Source organism: Osmia bicornis, chromosome 6 (genome assembly GCF_907164935.1).
Source record: "Osmia bicornis bicornis chromosome 6, iOsmBic2.1, whole genome shotgun sequence".
Classification (NCBI taxonomy): Eukaryota; Metazoa; Arthropoda; class Insecta; order Hymenoptera; family Megachilidae; genus Osmia; species Osmia bicornis.
The window spans coordinates 1,758,806-1,770,818 of record NC_060221.1 but is presented as its reverse complement, the minus strand read 5'-3'; the positions used below and the strand labels follow the sequence as shown (position 1 = coordinate 1,770,818).

Genomic DNA, 12,013 nt, shown 5'->3' with positions numbered 1-12,013 from the left:
AAAGATTAAATCGCGAGGGCCATCTGTATATTCGTGTACTTCGACCGTAGTCTAGCTCTAGTGGAAATACTCGGACGCAATGACGAATCACAGCACAAAATGTAAACACCCAGCAGCGATTGGCCAAAGACACGGTTCTGTGTAGTGGGGAGACAGAGCCCGCTTTTAGTTTCATTCATGAACGCCTAGGTTGCAGCCATAATACATTCGTAATCTGTGTTGTGTACGGGTATGCCGCGTTAGTGCTGCCGATGTGCGTGCGCCTCACAGTCGTACACGTGATTATTGTTTTGTGTTCAGTTCTCTTTTGGTGTTTTTCGTGTACATTATCCAACCGATTGACATTACCGCTCTCTTCACTGGATTTTACGTTAAAAAACAGGTAAGTAAGCATGTTAAAACTCGTTCGGTTGCGCGCTTTCTGCATGCTACGAGCGCGCGAACGCGAATCTTCGAAACTTTCGAACGGACCGAACTGTTGATACTGTGCTTTGTCAGCGAAAACACAATGTTGCAAAGCAATGCAAAGAAATAACGAGTTGTTACGAAAGGATAGAACGTAGCGTCACGAGAAAAGTATACGCCTACGTTGGGGCAGGCCTATATTTGTTTTGACCAAGTGTTCCCCGGCTATTTTACATCCCACAGATAATTGAAATGGAATATTATAATTTGAGATCCACGGATAGACTCGTTAGAAATCATTTAACCAGATGATATTTTATTCGTTCATTCATATCAGCTGGAATAGTGTCGACAGAAACTGAATGGAAGCTTCGTTTTCTGTGATTACTCCTAAACTCGTTTACTGTATGTTAGTGTGACTTTTGTGTCAACAATACAAACTTTTTCTTACTATAGTGCTCTCAAGGGTATATTTGCGAACAATTATGTCTTGTGTAATTTTAATTCATTTTTTCTTACGTCGTGTAGGGTTAATAACCTATAACTTTATTATATTTAAAAAATACATTTGAACAAAATAATGTACTATATACATATTAAAACTTTAGTGAACGTAATTCGGACAAAATTAGTTCACGATAAAATTAGATGTTCGAAGAATATTCTGCAAATTGCTACCTTTCTCTCGTATTGATTCGTATCGATCATAAATATCTCGAACCTGATAATCGTATCACGAATTACGTCACGTGCAATTTTATCACTTCCATCCCATATATGTATACGTTTATGAACTTTAGCGATCACTTTTGAAGAAATTCGTAATGGAAGCCATGAAATTAGGGTAATTCGTTAGTTCTGAAATTATCTGACAGTTGATATTGCCAACTTAATCAAACTCGAAAAAATGAACAATTGTATTCGAAATCGTTGACCTCAATATGGCGGCCTGATTTCGAGTTCAATCGATATGAGTATCGAATTTATTTCTTCGTTTTTAGAACGGGTAGTTTCTCTGTCAGATCTGGATAAATTTTTTTACACTGTGTCTGGGTAACATATTTCGCCGGTATCGCGTGTAGGTAATATGTCCGTCGAACAGTATTTGATACATATACAACAGAAAAGAACAGAGAGAGAAGGAACAGCGGAGATTGGTAGCGTAAGCGAGAGAAATGGTGCGTGCGTTGGACGGTATAAGTTAAACGCATACGAGGGGATGGCTAGCCTGGCAATTTAAAAAAGGAACGAGATGCTCTCGGTGTTGGTGGGTCGAATGGTTTTTGTACACTTTCTCGGATCTCGGGGAGAACGGCATGGCAACGTCGCGACCTACCATGCTTCCTCCCTCGTTTATCTCTTCGCTGTTTCTTCTCTGCCAAAGACGCGACAAATATCAAAGGCCAGAAGACATCGCGATGACAAAGCTGCGCGAATGTTCTAACCTCAGGAGGGAAGGAAGTAGAAGACAGCGAGATAGAGAGGAAACAAGACCGTTGATCGATTTATAGACAATTTCAGTTTCGCTAAAAAAAAAAAAATTCCTGGTAAGAATACTATTCTTAAACTTAACCCTCCATTGGCGCGTTTAGGTCACACGTATTTTGCCCTCTGAAATAAAAATAATTTTTCATTAATTCGTTTGAAAGGGTTCAATCAATTTTTCCTTCGATATTTACGAAGTATGCTCCGAATCAGCGTCATCGGTTCGATAGTTGCTACGACATGTAGATCGAAGCGACACCGTTCGATAGTTGCGATTGTCGTTCGATATTCGAAAAAGTGGTTACGGCGTCGCGTCGGTTAGCGGGAATCAAGCGGGTGGAAATCAGTTTTCGTGATTAGAATATCCAAGTGAAATATTACGTTGGTTTTAATTATTTGGAAAGTCAAGGAGAAAAGAAGATGTTTCTTCTTATGAATTCATGGTGGATCTTGAAACTCGTATACGGGTCCATGCATCCCGTGACCCGAAGGAACGTCTGCCCGCATCTGGAAACCCAACGGCAGCTCCTCGAAAAGATATTATATTGCTCTTTCGACAGAGTTGAAACAATAGACACTTGAACTTCTCGAAGGACAAGCTACCTTGTATACGGTGTCCCAGAAAAATCCAACGAGAAAGAATTTTGCGACCAAGCAAAAATTGTAGGTTATTTTTTTGTCTGCCATGATGGATCATCGCGTTGCATTTATTTTTATTTTTTTTACGAATCTGATTAATTATCAATTATATTTTAATTGTAATTTTGAAATTTCGTGTTGTGAAGGGAAGAATACGATATATTAAGCGAACTTGTGAAACCAGTGACAAGCGAAGGTTATACCATTCTTATCCTTTCGTGGATCTCGTTGGTTGGTTCCATTTTATGGTCAGTAAAGTGCAACACTTGTCGAGGTAATTCAGTAACTTGGTCTGTACCCACGAAGCATTAGCGCGTTTGAGTCCATTCTTTTCCTTTGTTTCAGTTAGTGTAAAAATCTTTCAAAGTGGAAATAACTTTTCTAATGGAGAGCCCTTTCCTCGTTTGGTATGCCGGTGAGGGAACTTGCGGGTTGAAACAAACCATTTTACTCCTCCGTATCGAATGATATTTTCTTTCGCTTTCGTTGCAAGGAAACGCAGGTAGACGCATCCAAGTGGAAATGGTATCCCCTTATTTGCGCGGAAGTCGGTCGGACACTTTAACAGTCGAACCGATCCAGTTTTCATGCAGTAACTTACGGATTTCGTTTTTAGTCTTCTTAACATTGAACTCTCATCGTGCTTTTATTAGCAAACAGAATTTATGTATCAGCCTAATCTTAGTAAATGATCATTGAAAGGTTGGATCTGTTTTGTCGAATACAGAGTATAAACATCGTAAAAGACTTAAATATTAAACATATGGGGTCATAAATAGGGTAATAAAGTTGATCGGGCCATCTGAGCAGCTTATCTTCCCGTGTCTTCGATGTCTGCTATCGAATAAAATCTTATCTATCATTGAGAGATTTCGCTAAGGTGAACGTCGTCAAAAATTTTATTTCCATTTCACCGGAGATTAAACTTTCATTGAAACGTTGCGCGAAAGGATTTATCATTCGCAATTCGCGATAAATTAATTTTTTATATTGGAATTAGTCAATCGATAAAGTTAGCTTTGCTTCTTTCAGATCACTCTTTCTATCTGGAGATAGACATATGCCATTTTTATCGGATGAGAAAAGTATCGATTCTTCTGACAATCTTGTCTCTTGGAATTTAATCGTAAGCTTTATGTATTTTTCATTGTAACACACCACGTAATGGTGTGCTTTTTTGATAGCTTGTTAGATAAGTGGAGTTTGTCTCGGCGAATCGATAGGTATCTGGTTGATAAGGATCGTTGTCAAACAGGTCGTAGAATTTCAATTGCAAATATTAACAACGTTTGAAAAGAGCATCGCGGGAGAGAAAAACTGGGCATTTTGCTCGATGGTAAATCCCCAGGATTATATCCCCACCGCTACTTCGAGTCTTTGCGATATTATCGTTGCTCTTATCTGCAATTGAAAATAAGAAAATATACGAATTCTTACGAAACATCTTGATCGTCCATCGACAGATGAAACGCACATGTTTTCTCGGTGAAAAGAGTAAAAAATTATTGACACGTTGTATCGACGAGAGGGTTAAAAAACCTGAATTTCGAAGCTCTTTGTACGGCACACAGCAAAGGCACATTTCGCCCGTGTACAAAGAGCCGTGAGAGTCGATGGCGGTGCTCGAGCACTTTTCCACCTACCATCTGTCGTTCAGCCTTCCAACCGGAGTAACCTGATCTTTGTAGAAACCAGGGTTCGAAAACCTCCTACGTACGCTAGTGCCGGCAGTTAGCATCCCCTTACAACCATGAATCTTAAAAGAGAAAAAGTGAAAAAAATTGCACTTCTCTCGTTGTCTCGTATCTCGTTAGTGATAATTCAGAATAGAAAATTGAGTGTTTAGGATTTGACGAATATTTTTGTAATAAAAATGCAAATTTTTGAATAAAGAATTCTGCAAAGGTCACGAATTCACTTGTCAGTTTGATAAAACATACATCCGTGGAATGGTAGCTTTCAGTGTTCGTTTGAAAGAGCAACAGGCACGACGTTTCACGCGTTTCAGGAGTAACGAAAAAAAAAGAAATACTCGGTTGGCAGAGTACGTCATGTGGAAGAGAATTTACTGTACAGGTTGCAAATAAAAAGGAACGGTGATTTAGCATCTGCAGGCCCAGCTCGCGGAGAGGTTCGTTGGACGGGGAACGTTTGTGTTTTAAAAGCGCCTCGCGAGCGCTATTAACCGCTCAAAAGAAAAGTTTATGCTTTTCACGTGCAGTCACCGCCTAAATATCCAATTTATACGCGAATCAAACGAGCGAAGGGAACGAGTTAATTTATTTAGAAAGCACGCGTAATAGCAAGGGGACTAATTGCCTTGTAGTTTGATCTCTTTAAAAATTCTTTAACCCATTAACCGACACATTTCCCAATCAAATGGGTTTCTTAGTTGAATAGTAAGGAAGACTAAAACGAAAGCAAAACGAGTTACGTTTAAAAATAAGTGGTCGTTTTTCTGTTACAGCCAACATGGATATGGAATCCCTGTACGATTACGGGGACGAGGAGCAGGACTTTTACGAAGAGAGTCCTGGAACCCGAAAAGGATATCCTATCGATCACAGATCTATCAAGGTGAGCGAAGCTTACATAATACGTTCAATTGTTCGCTCGATGCGAAAGAGGCGGGCAGAAAGACGTCGAGTAAATTTATCCGTACGATCCACAGGTGACATGTAATTACAGCGAATCTAATTTTAAAGCGGCGTGCAATTTCGAAATAACGAGTTTCAATCTCGACGAAAAGTTTCTGCCTCCGCAGCACCGAACCGATGTTATTTTCGGGCTTCCCTTTCGTGTTGTCGGTTCGCGGTGCCAGATTTTCAATTGTGTAATTGTTATAGACAATTCGATTCCAGCTTGTATTTTCAATTGAATTTCACGTAGTGGTATGGACAAATTACTTGTCGCGAGAACTTAATCGTGTTACCACGAAACTTTTATACAGAATTTTCAAACTAGTTTGTCCTTTTATATTTACGGATATGCGTAGATGAAGAGAAACATGATAAACGTTGATACCAGCTCCGAAAGAAACAAAAACCTGCTAACCGTTTTGGAAATTATTAATTAACCTTGACGACTCGTTGCGTGTGCATGAAACACGATCGTGTTGAGTAGAGAGAATGGGAGAAAAAGAGAGAGAGAATAGCCATTCGAAATAGGCCAGTTCTGTTCTATTTTCGCGGTGATAGTTGACGTTGGCCACTGCGTTGGCGGAGTTTGCGATTGTACATCGGCGTGAAATCAAGCCGGGTCTGTCGTTGGAGCTACCATTGCACGCGGGTGTACGAGTGCCAGTAACAATTCGTTCAGGCTCTCTACTCTCCGCCTTCGTTTCATGAATGAACGTAGAGACCGAGCGTTCCTCTCTCCTTGCTCCTCATTTCCCCTCTCTGACCTCACGTGTTCATCGTATGAACACTTTTAACGCGTTCTCTTTCTCTCCTCATCTTCCTATCTTTCTCTTTGCTGTCTCTGGGTGCCTCTCTGTCGTTCTTTGATCATCGCTCTTTTCATTCGCTTTCTCCTTCCTTTCTCTGCGTTTTCATTTCTTCGATAGATAAGGAATTGGAGCAACGATGAACGATAGTGTCCGGGGAAAAATATTGAAATGTTAAATATTAATTCAGCAACACCCTATGTATAAATCGTGGAATTTTATTCAATTTACACTTCTTTTTACCGAAACCTTTTTACGTCCCTTTCTTGCCGCTCTTTTGGAACGTTCGTTTTGTGCCTTGCGGCGTTACACAGCGTCTTCTCGTCTGGTTTCTCCTTGTCTGGTGTTCGATGGACCCCATCTGTTCGAACGACTCGGATCAGGTCGACTTGGCTTCCAGCTTACGCACATTTCCTCGGACTTTGAGGTGCCTCGTGATACGAGTCGCTCGACGAGATAGCTACGTAACAGGTACACGAGCTGTTACATTAATCTGAACGCATCAATAGACGCGTTCTATGGTTAGGGTTCGTTGTTGGTAGAAAAGGAAGAGAAGAGAGGTAGGGGCAGGTATCGGTTTCATTGTCGTAAACCTGAAAGGTTCTTGGAAACGTACAGGTGCAATTCACTCGCAGTGTCTTTATGTTTTTTACTGAAATTCTTAGTTGGAGCGAGTTCGAAAAGGAACGGGATGTAGGGAGATGGGAAGAAACGGGTGCGCGACAGCCGTCGAGGTGGAGGAGAAATCTAAGTGGCCAGAAATAGCATCCCTTCTCGCATCATGTAGCCAGACCTTCTGCACGCGTTGCTCGTTCTAGTCGCATGCACCATTGCCCTCACCTACGTCACACGCTCTATGGGTGCATCGTCCCACCTCCCTTCCCCTTGTCTCTTCTTTTGCCTTTGCTTCTTTTCATTAACAATCGAGGGTTGCCGCAGAATATAACCAGGTCGTTGTATAATCCAAGCTGGTGCGTACTGCCGATCGAACGATCAATCACGCAGCACCTCGACAGGATGGCGTAAACTTTCAAATTTCTTTTCATTTTCATAAATTATTAAGGTGGCGAATATTATCAAATATTGTTGCTCTGCGAATGCTAATAGCGCGAAAGAGGAAGTAATCGAAGGGAATATCTAATTGACGATAAGGGCCTGTCCAGAATAATTAGGGATTGAAATCGTGTTCCGTTTCGTTCCCTATCGATTCAGAATTAAACGATTTGGGCGTGGTGCATCCGTTTCCTCTTCTAGTTTCTCTCTGCATACTGATTCTACCTTTTCTTTGAACAATAGTAATCTTGCTAGATCGATTAAAACACATTGACCATCTTTTCTCGTACACGTTGAAGGTTTTTTACTTTGAAATTATCAGTTTCTCTTTCGGTGTCAATATCTCTTTCACGTCAGAATCGCTTTTGAGGTGTCACTCAATTTCTCATTACATCAGGTAATACATATTTGCATCGTCGAATTTGAAGAATTGGAAGTTTCGCTTCTTTTTCACGGCCATCTGTTGATGAATATTAATAAGAGAAAAGCAGGACAGCTGTTGTTGCTACAGGAACTGGCCACTTGGTTGCTTCTACCGGAAGTCCTCCGTGGAACTCACCGAAAAATGATCCCTCCTTCAAAAAGATTGAGTCGTATTAAAGATTGCAAAAATGTTGTCAAGTTTAATCAATAAAAATTTGTCACAGTGACAAGGCAATTCGAGATTAAATTCGTATACTTGTTTACCATTTTTATATCAATGAACAAAGATATTATTCGCCACGTACCGGAGTTGATAATCAATTTTGAACAAGCAACAATTCGTCCTGATAACAAGATAAGAGCCGTATGGCTAATCGTTTGATATAAAACATTCAACAACCTTCTCGAGATAACATTTTTATTTCTCGTATTTTCCATTAACGAAATCATCTGTTCAGATGATGAATTTCTTGCTAAGTCAATGATCGAGTTCTTGCATAATTTAATCAGATTCTTCTGACTATCCATCCCGAGGGATGCGTAAACTTCTAAATATAGGGGGGTTAACCTTTTCACTTAACAAAGGACGATAAAAATCTATCGCGATATTTATGTCACTCGCCGGCTAATTTAGCGGAAAACTTTTTAATCGCGCGTGCCTTCTGTCATTCATTGCTGATAAATAGGATCAGCGTATAAATAGACTGTAGAACGATGAATGGCGGACATGTTACGTGTACATCGATGTTTTTTTTTCTCTTGCTTACGATTCATTGATGATGCTTGATCACGTTTATCGCAGCTTTCATCGTGGGTATTTTTTTAAACACTTTTACTTTATCGATTCAGCTTCGCAGTTTTTCATTAAAAAAATTATTTTCCTCTTTGAATTAATTATAATAAGACTGCGAATCTAGCGGTATCGAAAGATTTCCAGGTGAGGTTTCTGTCCTAGACGAAGGAGGAGTTTGATCTTGAAAAAAAATTCTTGAAGTTACGCGCTGCTCTGTTGGCTGCTGCGTGGTTCGAATAGATTTACATGTCTGAAAGAACTATTACCAGGAACGCGGTTGAAAATCTATTTTTGCCACTGCTACTCGAAACAATCCTGCCTATTGCTTCTTCCACTCGTTCCACCCTCCTTTTAAACTTGAACCCTGTCGCGATTCAAATATTTCTACAACTTCGATCGAATTGCTACATTTTCGCGGATCTAACAATAGCCCGGTCGAACGATGAAAGATGGCAACAGTTCAAGAAATCGACTATGTTTCGCCGCTAAAGTCACGAACGGGTTAAGAAGAAAGTAGAAACACAATTGGGAGTAAAAATAGCAAGAAACAATGAGAATATGAGAAACGTGCTAATAGTTCCATTTCGTTTCTTCCTTTCAAGGGCGTTTTCGGGCCATCTGTTTCTGCTCCTTTCAGTCCTTCCTTCCTTCCTTCCTTCCTTCCTTCTTTCTGTCGGACAGCCAGAGCAGCTTTGCCTCGTTTCTCTTCTCTTTGCCCCTTCCATGGGCGCTGTGTTACTCATTCATTCAGAGAACGGTCCGCTCGAGTCCGTTCAGAAGGAGCATAATGCCGAGTTCTTATGCACGAAGAAGCGGGTCGTCGAGTCGCGTCAGGTCGTGGCCAATGAAACAGACTTCGCGCATAGAGATAGAAGCTAAGTTGGTATCGATCAAAATTCAAAGTATTTTTAACGTACCTAGAAACGCCTCTTAATTGCATCGAAATAAACGACGTCGCGTCATATCGGAGCAAGTTCGCTGTAAACAACGTCCCGGATTATTCATCGTTATGAGTAAAGATCCACAAAAACGTTAACTGGCAAGCAGTTTCAGGAACAAGTAGCATATTCGTTCGGTCACGTAGCTCTAGCATTGTGTATCGTTCGAATGCCGATGATGAAAGAGGAAGAGATAGGTAAACAGATAGATGAAAACGTGGAGAAAGACGGCGAGTAACGCGTGACAAGAATTACGATCGTCTAAGCTATCTGCATACACGTGTTGCATTCGTATTATATTAGTAGGGTGGAAATAATTATCGTGAAAAGACAGAGGAGCCGTTGTTCGAGTCGCGATTTAATCGTTCCCCTATTAACGCAGGGAATCGCCTTTCTTTTGCATTTCTTCAATGGAAAATCTTCAAGGAAATCGTCCTCTTACTATTCGAACCGAATCAACAATTTTCCAAACCTTTTGGCGGCGATACTCTTTGAATTGTTGGTTTATTTCGAGATTCGACCAAAGTATCCGTGTCTCTTCAACGTTCACATCCTCGAATCTTACGTATTCTATTAGATAATCAAATTTGTGGAACTAGGTCGCGTGGTTATTTCCAGATTTTGAATTTGAAATTCTTATCCTAGCCGGTAGAGATATATGGATCTTTCGTTTGTCGAAGCTTATAAAGTCATCGATATCTCTGCTTGTAAATTTGTAAGTGTAAGTATTATTCGTGAAAGTTCAAAATTCATTCACGAGGAGTTTGCGCGGGAAAATTCAGATTTAACCAAAGTTCATGAAAATGTGTCCTACGTTTGTTTGAAACATACTCTGCACGAACGACGGGTGTCTGTCGTTGGAGAATGATGAGTGATGGGTGCCTGATGGGTGCCCGCCGGCAGCGGGGCGGGAAAGAGGTTCAGGGAATTAGAGGGGAAAGAGGAGGGTAGAGCGAGAGAAGCGTAGGTAGGAGAAGGTTAGACACGTTCCACCGCGTCGCTGTGCTGTCGTTGCATTGCGTAGGTACTGTTGCGTCACTCTCTTGTGCAGCGTTTCATTCAACTTGGAGTCCCTCGTACGAAGGTCAAGCGGTCGTAGCTATCGCTGCGACCAACTCTCCTCCTACTTTTCCATCTCTGTCACGCGTGCTCGGAAATTTTTTCAAATTCGAACATGAATATTCAAAGTGGATTATTCGAAAGAAGAATTTTCACGCGACACCCTGTAGGTATATCCTTCTTTCGCTTTATTTGCTCCCTTTTTTCCTCCCGTACGTCTATCTCTTTTCATCCTCCCCCGTCTCGGCGATTCTTCGTCTCCTTTCAACCTCGATCCTCTTTTTCAGTATCTCCCTTCTTATTCAGCGATTTCGTTTCTCCGTTCAACGCGTACCATCTCCGTCACCCTGACCAAAGTCTCCCTCCTTGTTCCACTAGTTGCTCTTTTACCGCTGTTCCCCTCTTCCGGAACGTCAACTTCAGCAGGTTCACCGTCCATTCATGCCTTCACCGAGACACCGTCGCGTCTCTTCGCCACTCTTTCACTCTACCTTTCTACCGTCCCCCTGCCTCTCTGCACCGCGATCGTTTTCATTGTTGATCGTTATCCTTCCCTCCAACGAGATTCCACAGTTGTTCGTTTCGTTATTGCTTATTTAGATCGTTTCATCGAGCCCTTCTAACTCGACGAACCTTTTGATTCACCAGAAGGGGAATTCCAATCCTTTCTCCTTTCTTTATTGCTCATTTTCATCGTCTGCCACTGTTTCTACGTATCGCGATAAGGGGAGATTAGATAAAATAACAATTCTGGCTTCTGTATTGTAACTCGGTAACTTGGACAGAGATTTTCGATCGTGTAATTATAATTAAGGAAGGTCGTTTCGATATTATTTTGAAGAAAGTAACGTCACACGACCAATCGGGAATAAATGAAGATAGAAGAAAGAACTGCGACGTACTTACATAGGTAGTTTTCTCGGGTTTGGTAAAAGAATCTCTGATCCAATTAGCTATCTAAGAAAAAAGGAACGAAGAGCAACAATGCGATCGACGAAGCGGATTAAAGGATCGAGCGTGTTGGTTTTTCTTTCAGCGCGATGCCAGAGGCGTGGGTAGCTTTCTGGGAGGCGGCAGCATTAGCGACGGTGGCGGCGGTATGTTGACGATTATGGCGAAGTCGATGAAACAAGAGTTGGCCTCCGATGCTGAGGAAGAGGGTCTGGTGCCTGCCCTCTCCGGCAGGTTCACCTCGATGCGGAAAGTGCCTTCTCTATCCGACCTATCCGATCCAGAGAGCTCCTTGGGTAAGTTTTTTTTTTTCTTAACTTTTCTATCTCTGCGAGCAACAGGCAATTTTTTAATTTTCCAAACGAAAATAAGATTCTGCAATTCTGATAAAATGCGTAACATAGCGAAACAATTAAAGAAGGTTCTATTTTTTTCTTTCCATTACAAAGAAAAAAAATGATTGCATCGCGTTGTCTGGTTTCACAGACACGCAACGATGCAATTTGTTCGTTGTGTATCGAGTGTTGGCGTGAGAAAATGACACGCTCACGCTTGTGTTTACCCTGGTTGGTCTAGTAATCGTCCAGGCAAATGTTTCAATTAACCGCGTACGCGGCCATTGTAGTTTTAACACGCCACAAGATACCTCTATTGTGAACTGGCTAAAAGAGGGAGCAGAGAGGCTCGTTTCGTGGCTCCCCGTCGCGTTTAATTCACGTTTCAGTAGTCGAAAGGGGTGAAGGGGAACTATGAATTTCCCCGCGTTCGACGCGAGAGTTATACTCGTATATTCATCGTGCATTTTTCACAGTTGATGCACGA

The 12,013-nt window shown here is 41.4% G+C and overlaps 1 protein-coding gene across 2 annotated transcripts in view; it reads left to right on the top strand.

Moving 5' to 3' along the window:
* The first annotated feature begins 179 nt into the window (after positions 1-179).
* LOC114880359 (ETS-like protein pointed) overlaps positions 180-12,013 on the top strand; it is an 82,219-nt gene continuing 70,385 nt past the window's right edge. The window contains exons 1-3 of one of the 2 annotated variants that reach the window (XM_029196283.2): positions 180-382; positions 4,997-5,106; positions 11,277-11,487. In XM_029196283.2, coding sequence (XP_029052116.1) covers positions 5,002-5,106; positions 11,277-11,487 — 316 coding nt within the window. In that variant the 5' untranslated portion in view covers positions 180-382; positions 4,997-5,001. The remainder of the gene's footprint in view (positions 383-4,996; positions 5,107-11,276; positions 11,488-12,013) is intronic. The other variant, XM_029196286.2, reaches the window with a different exon arrangement.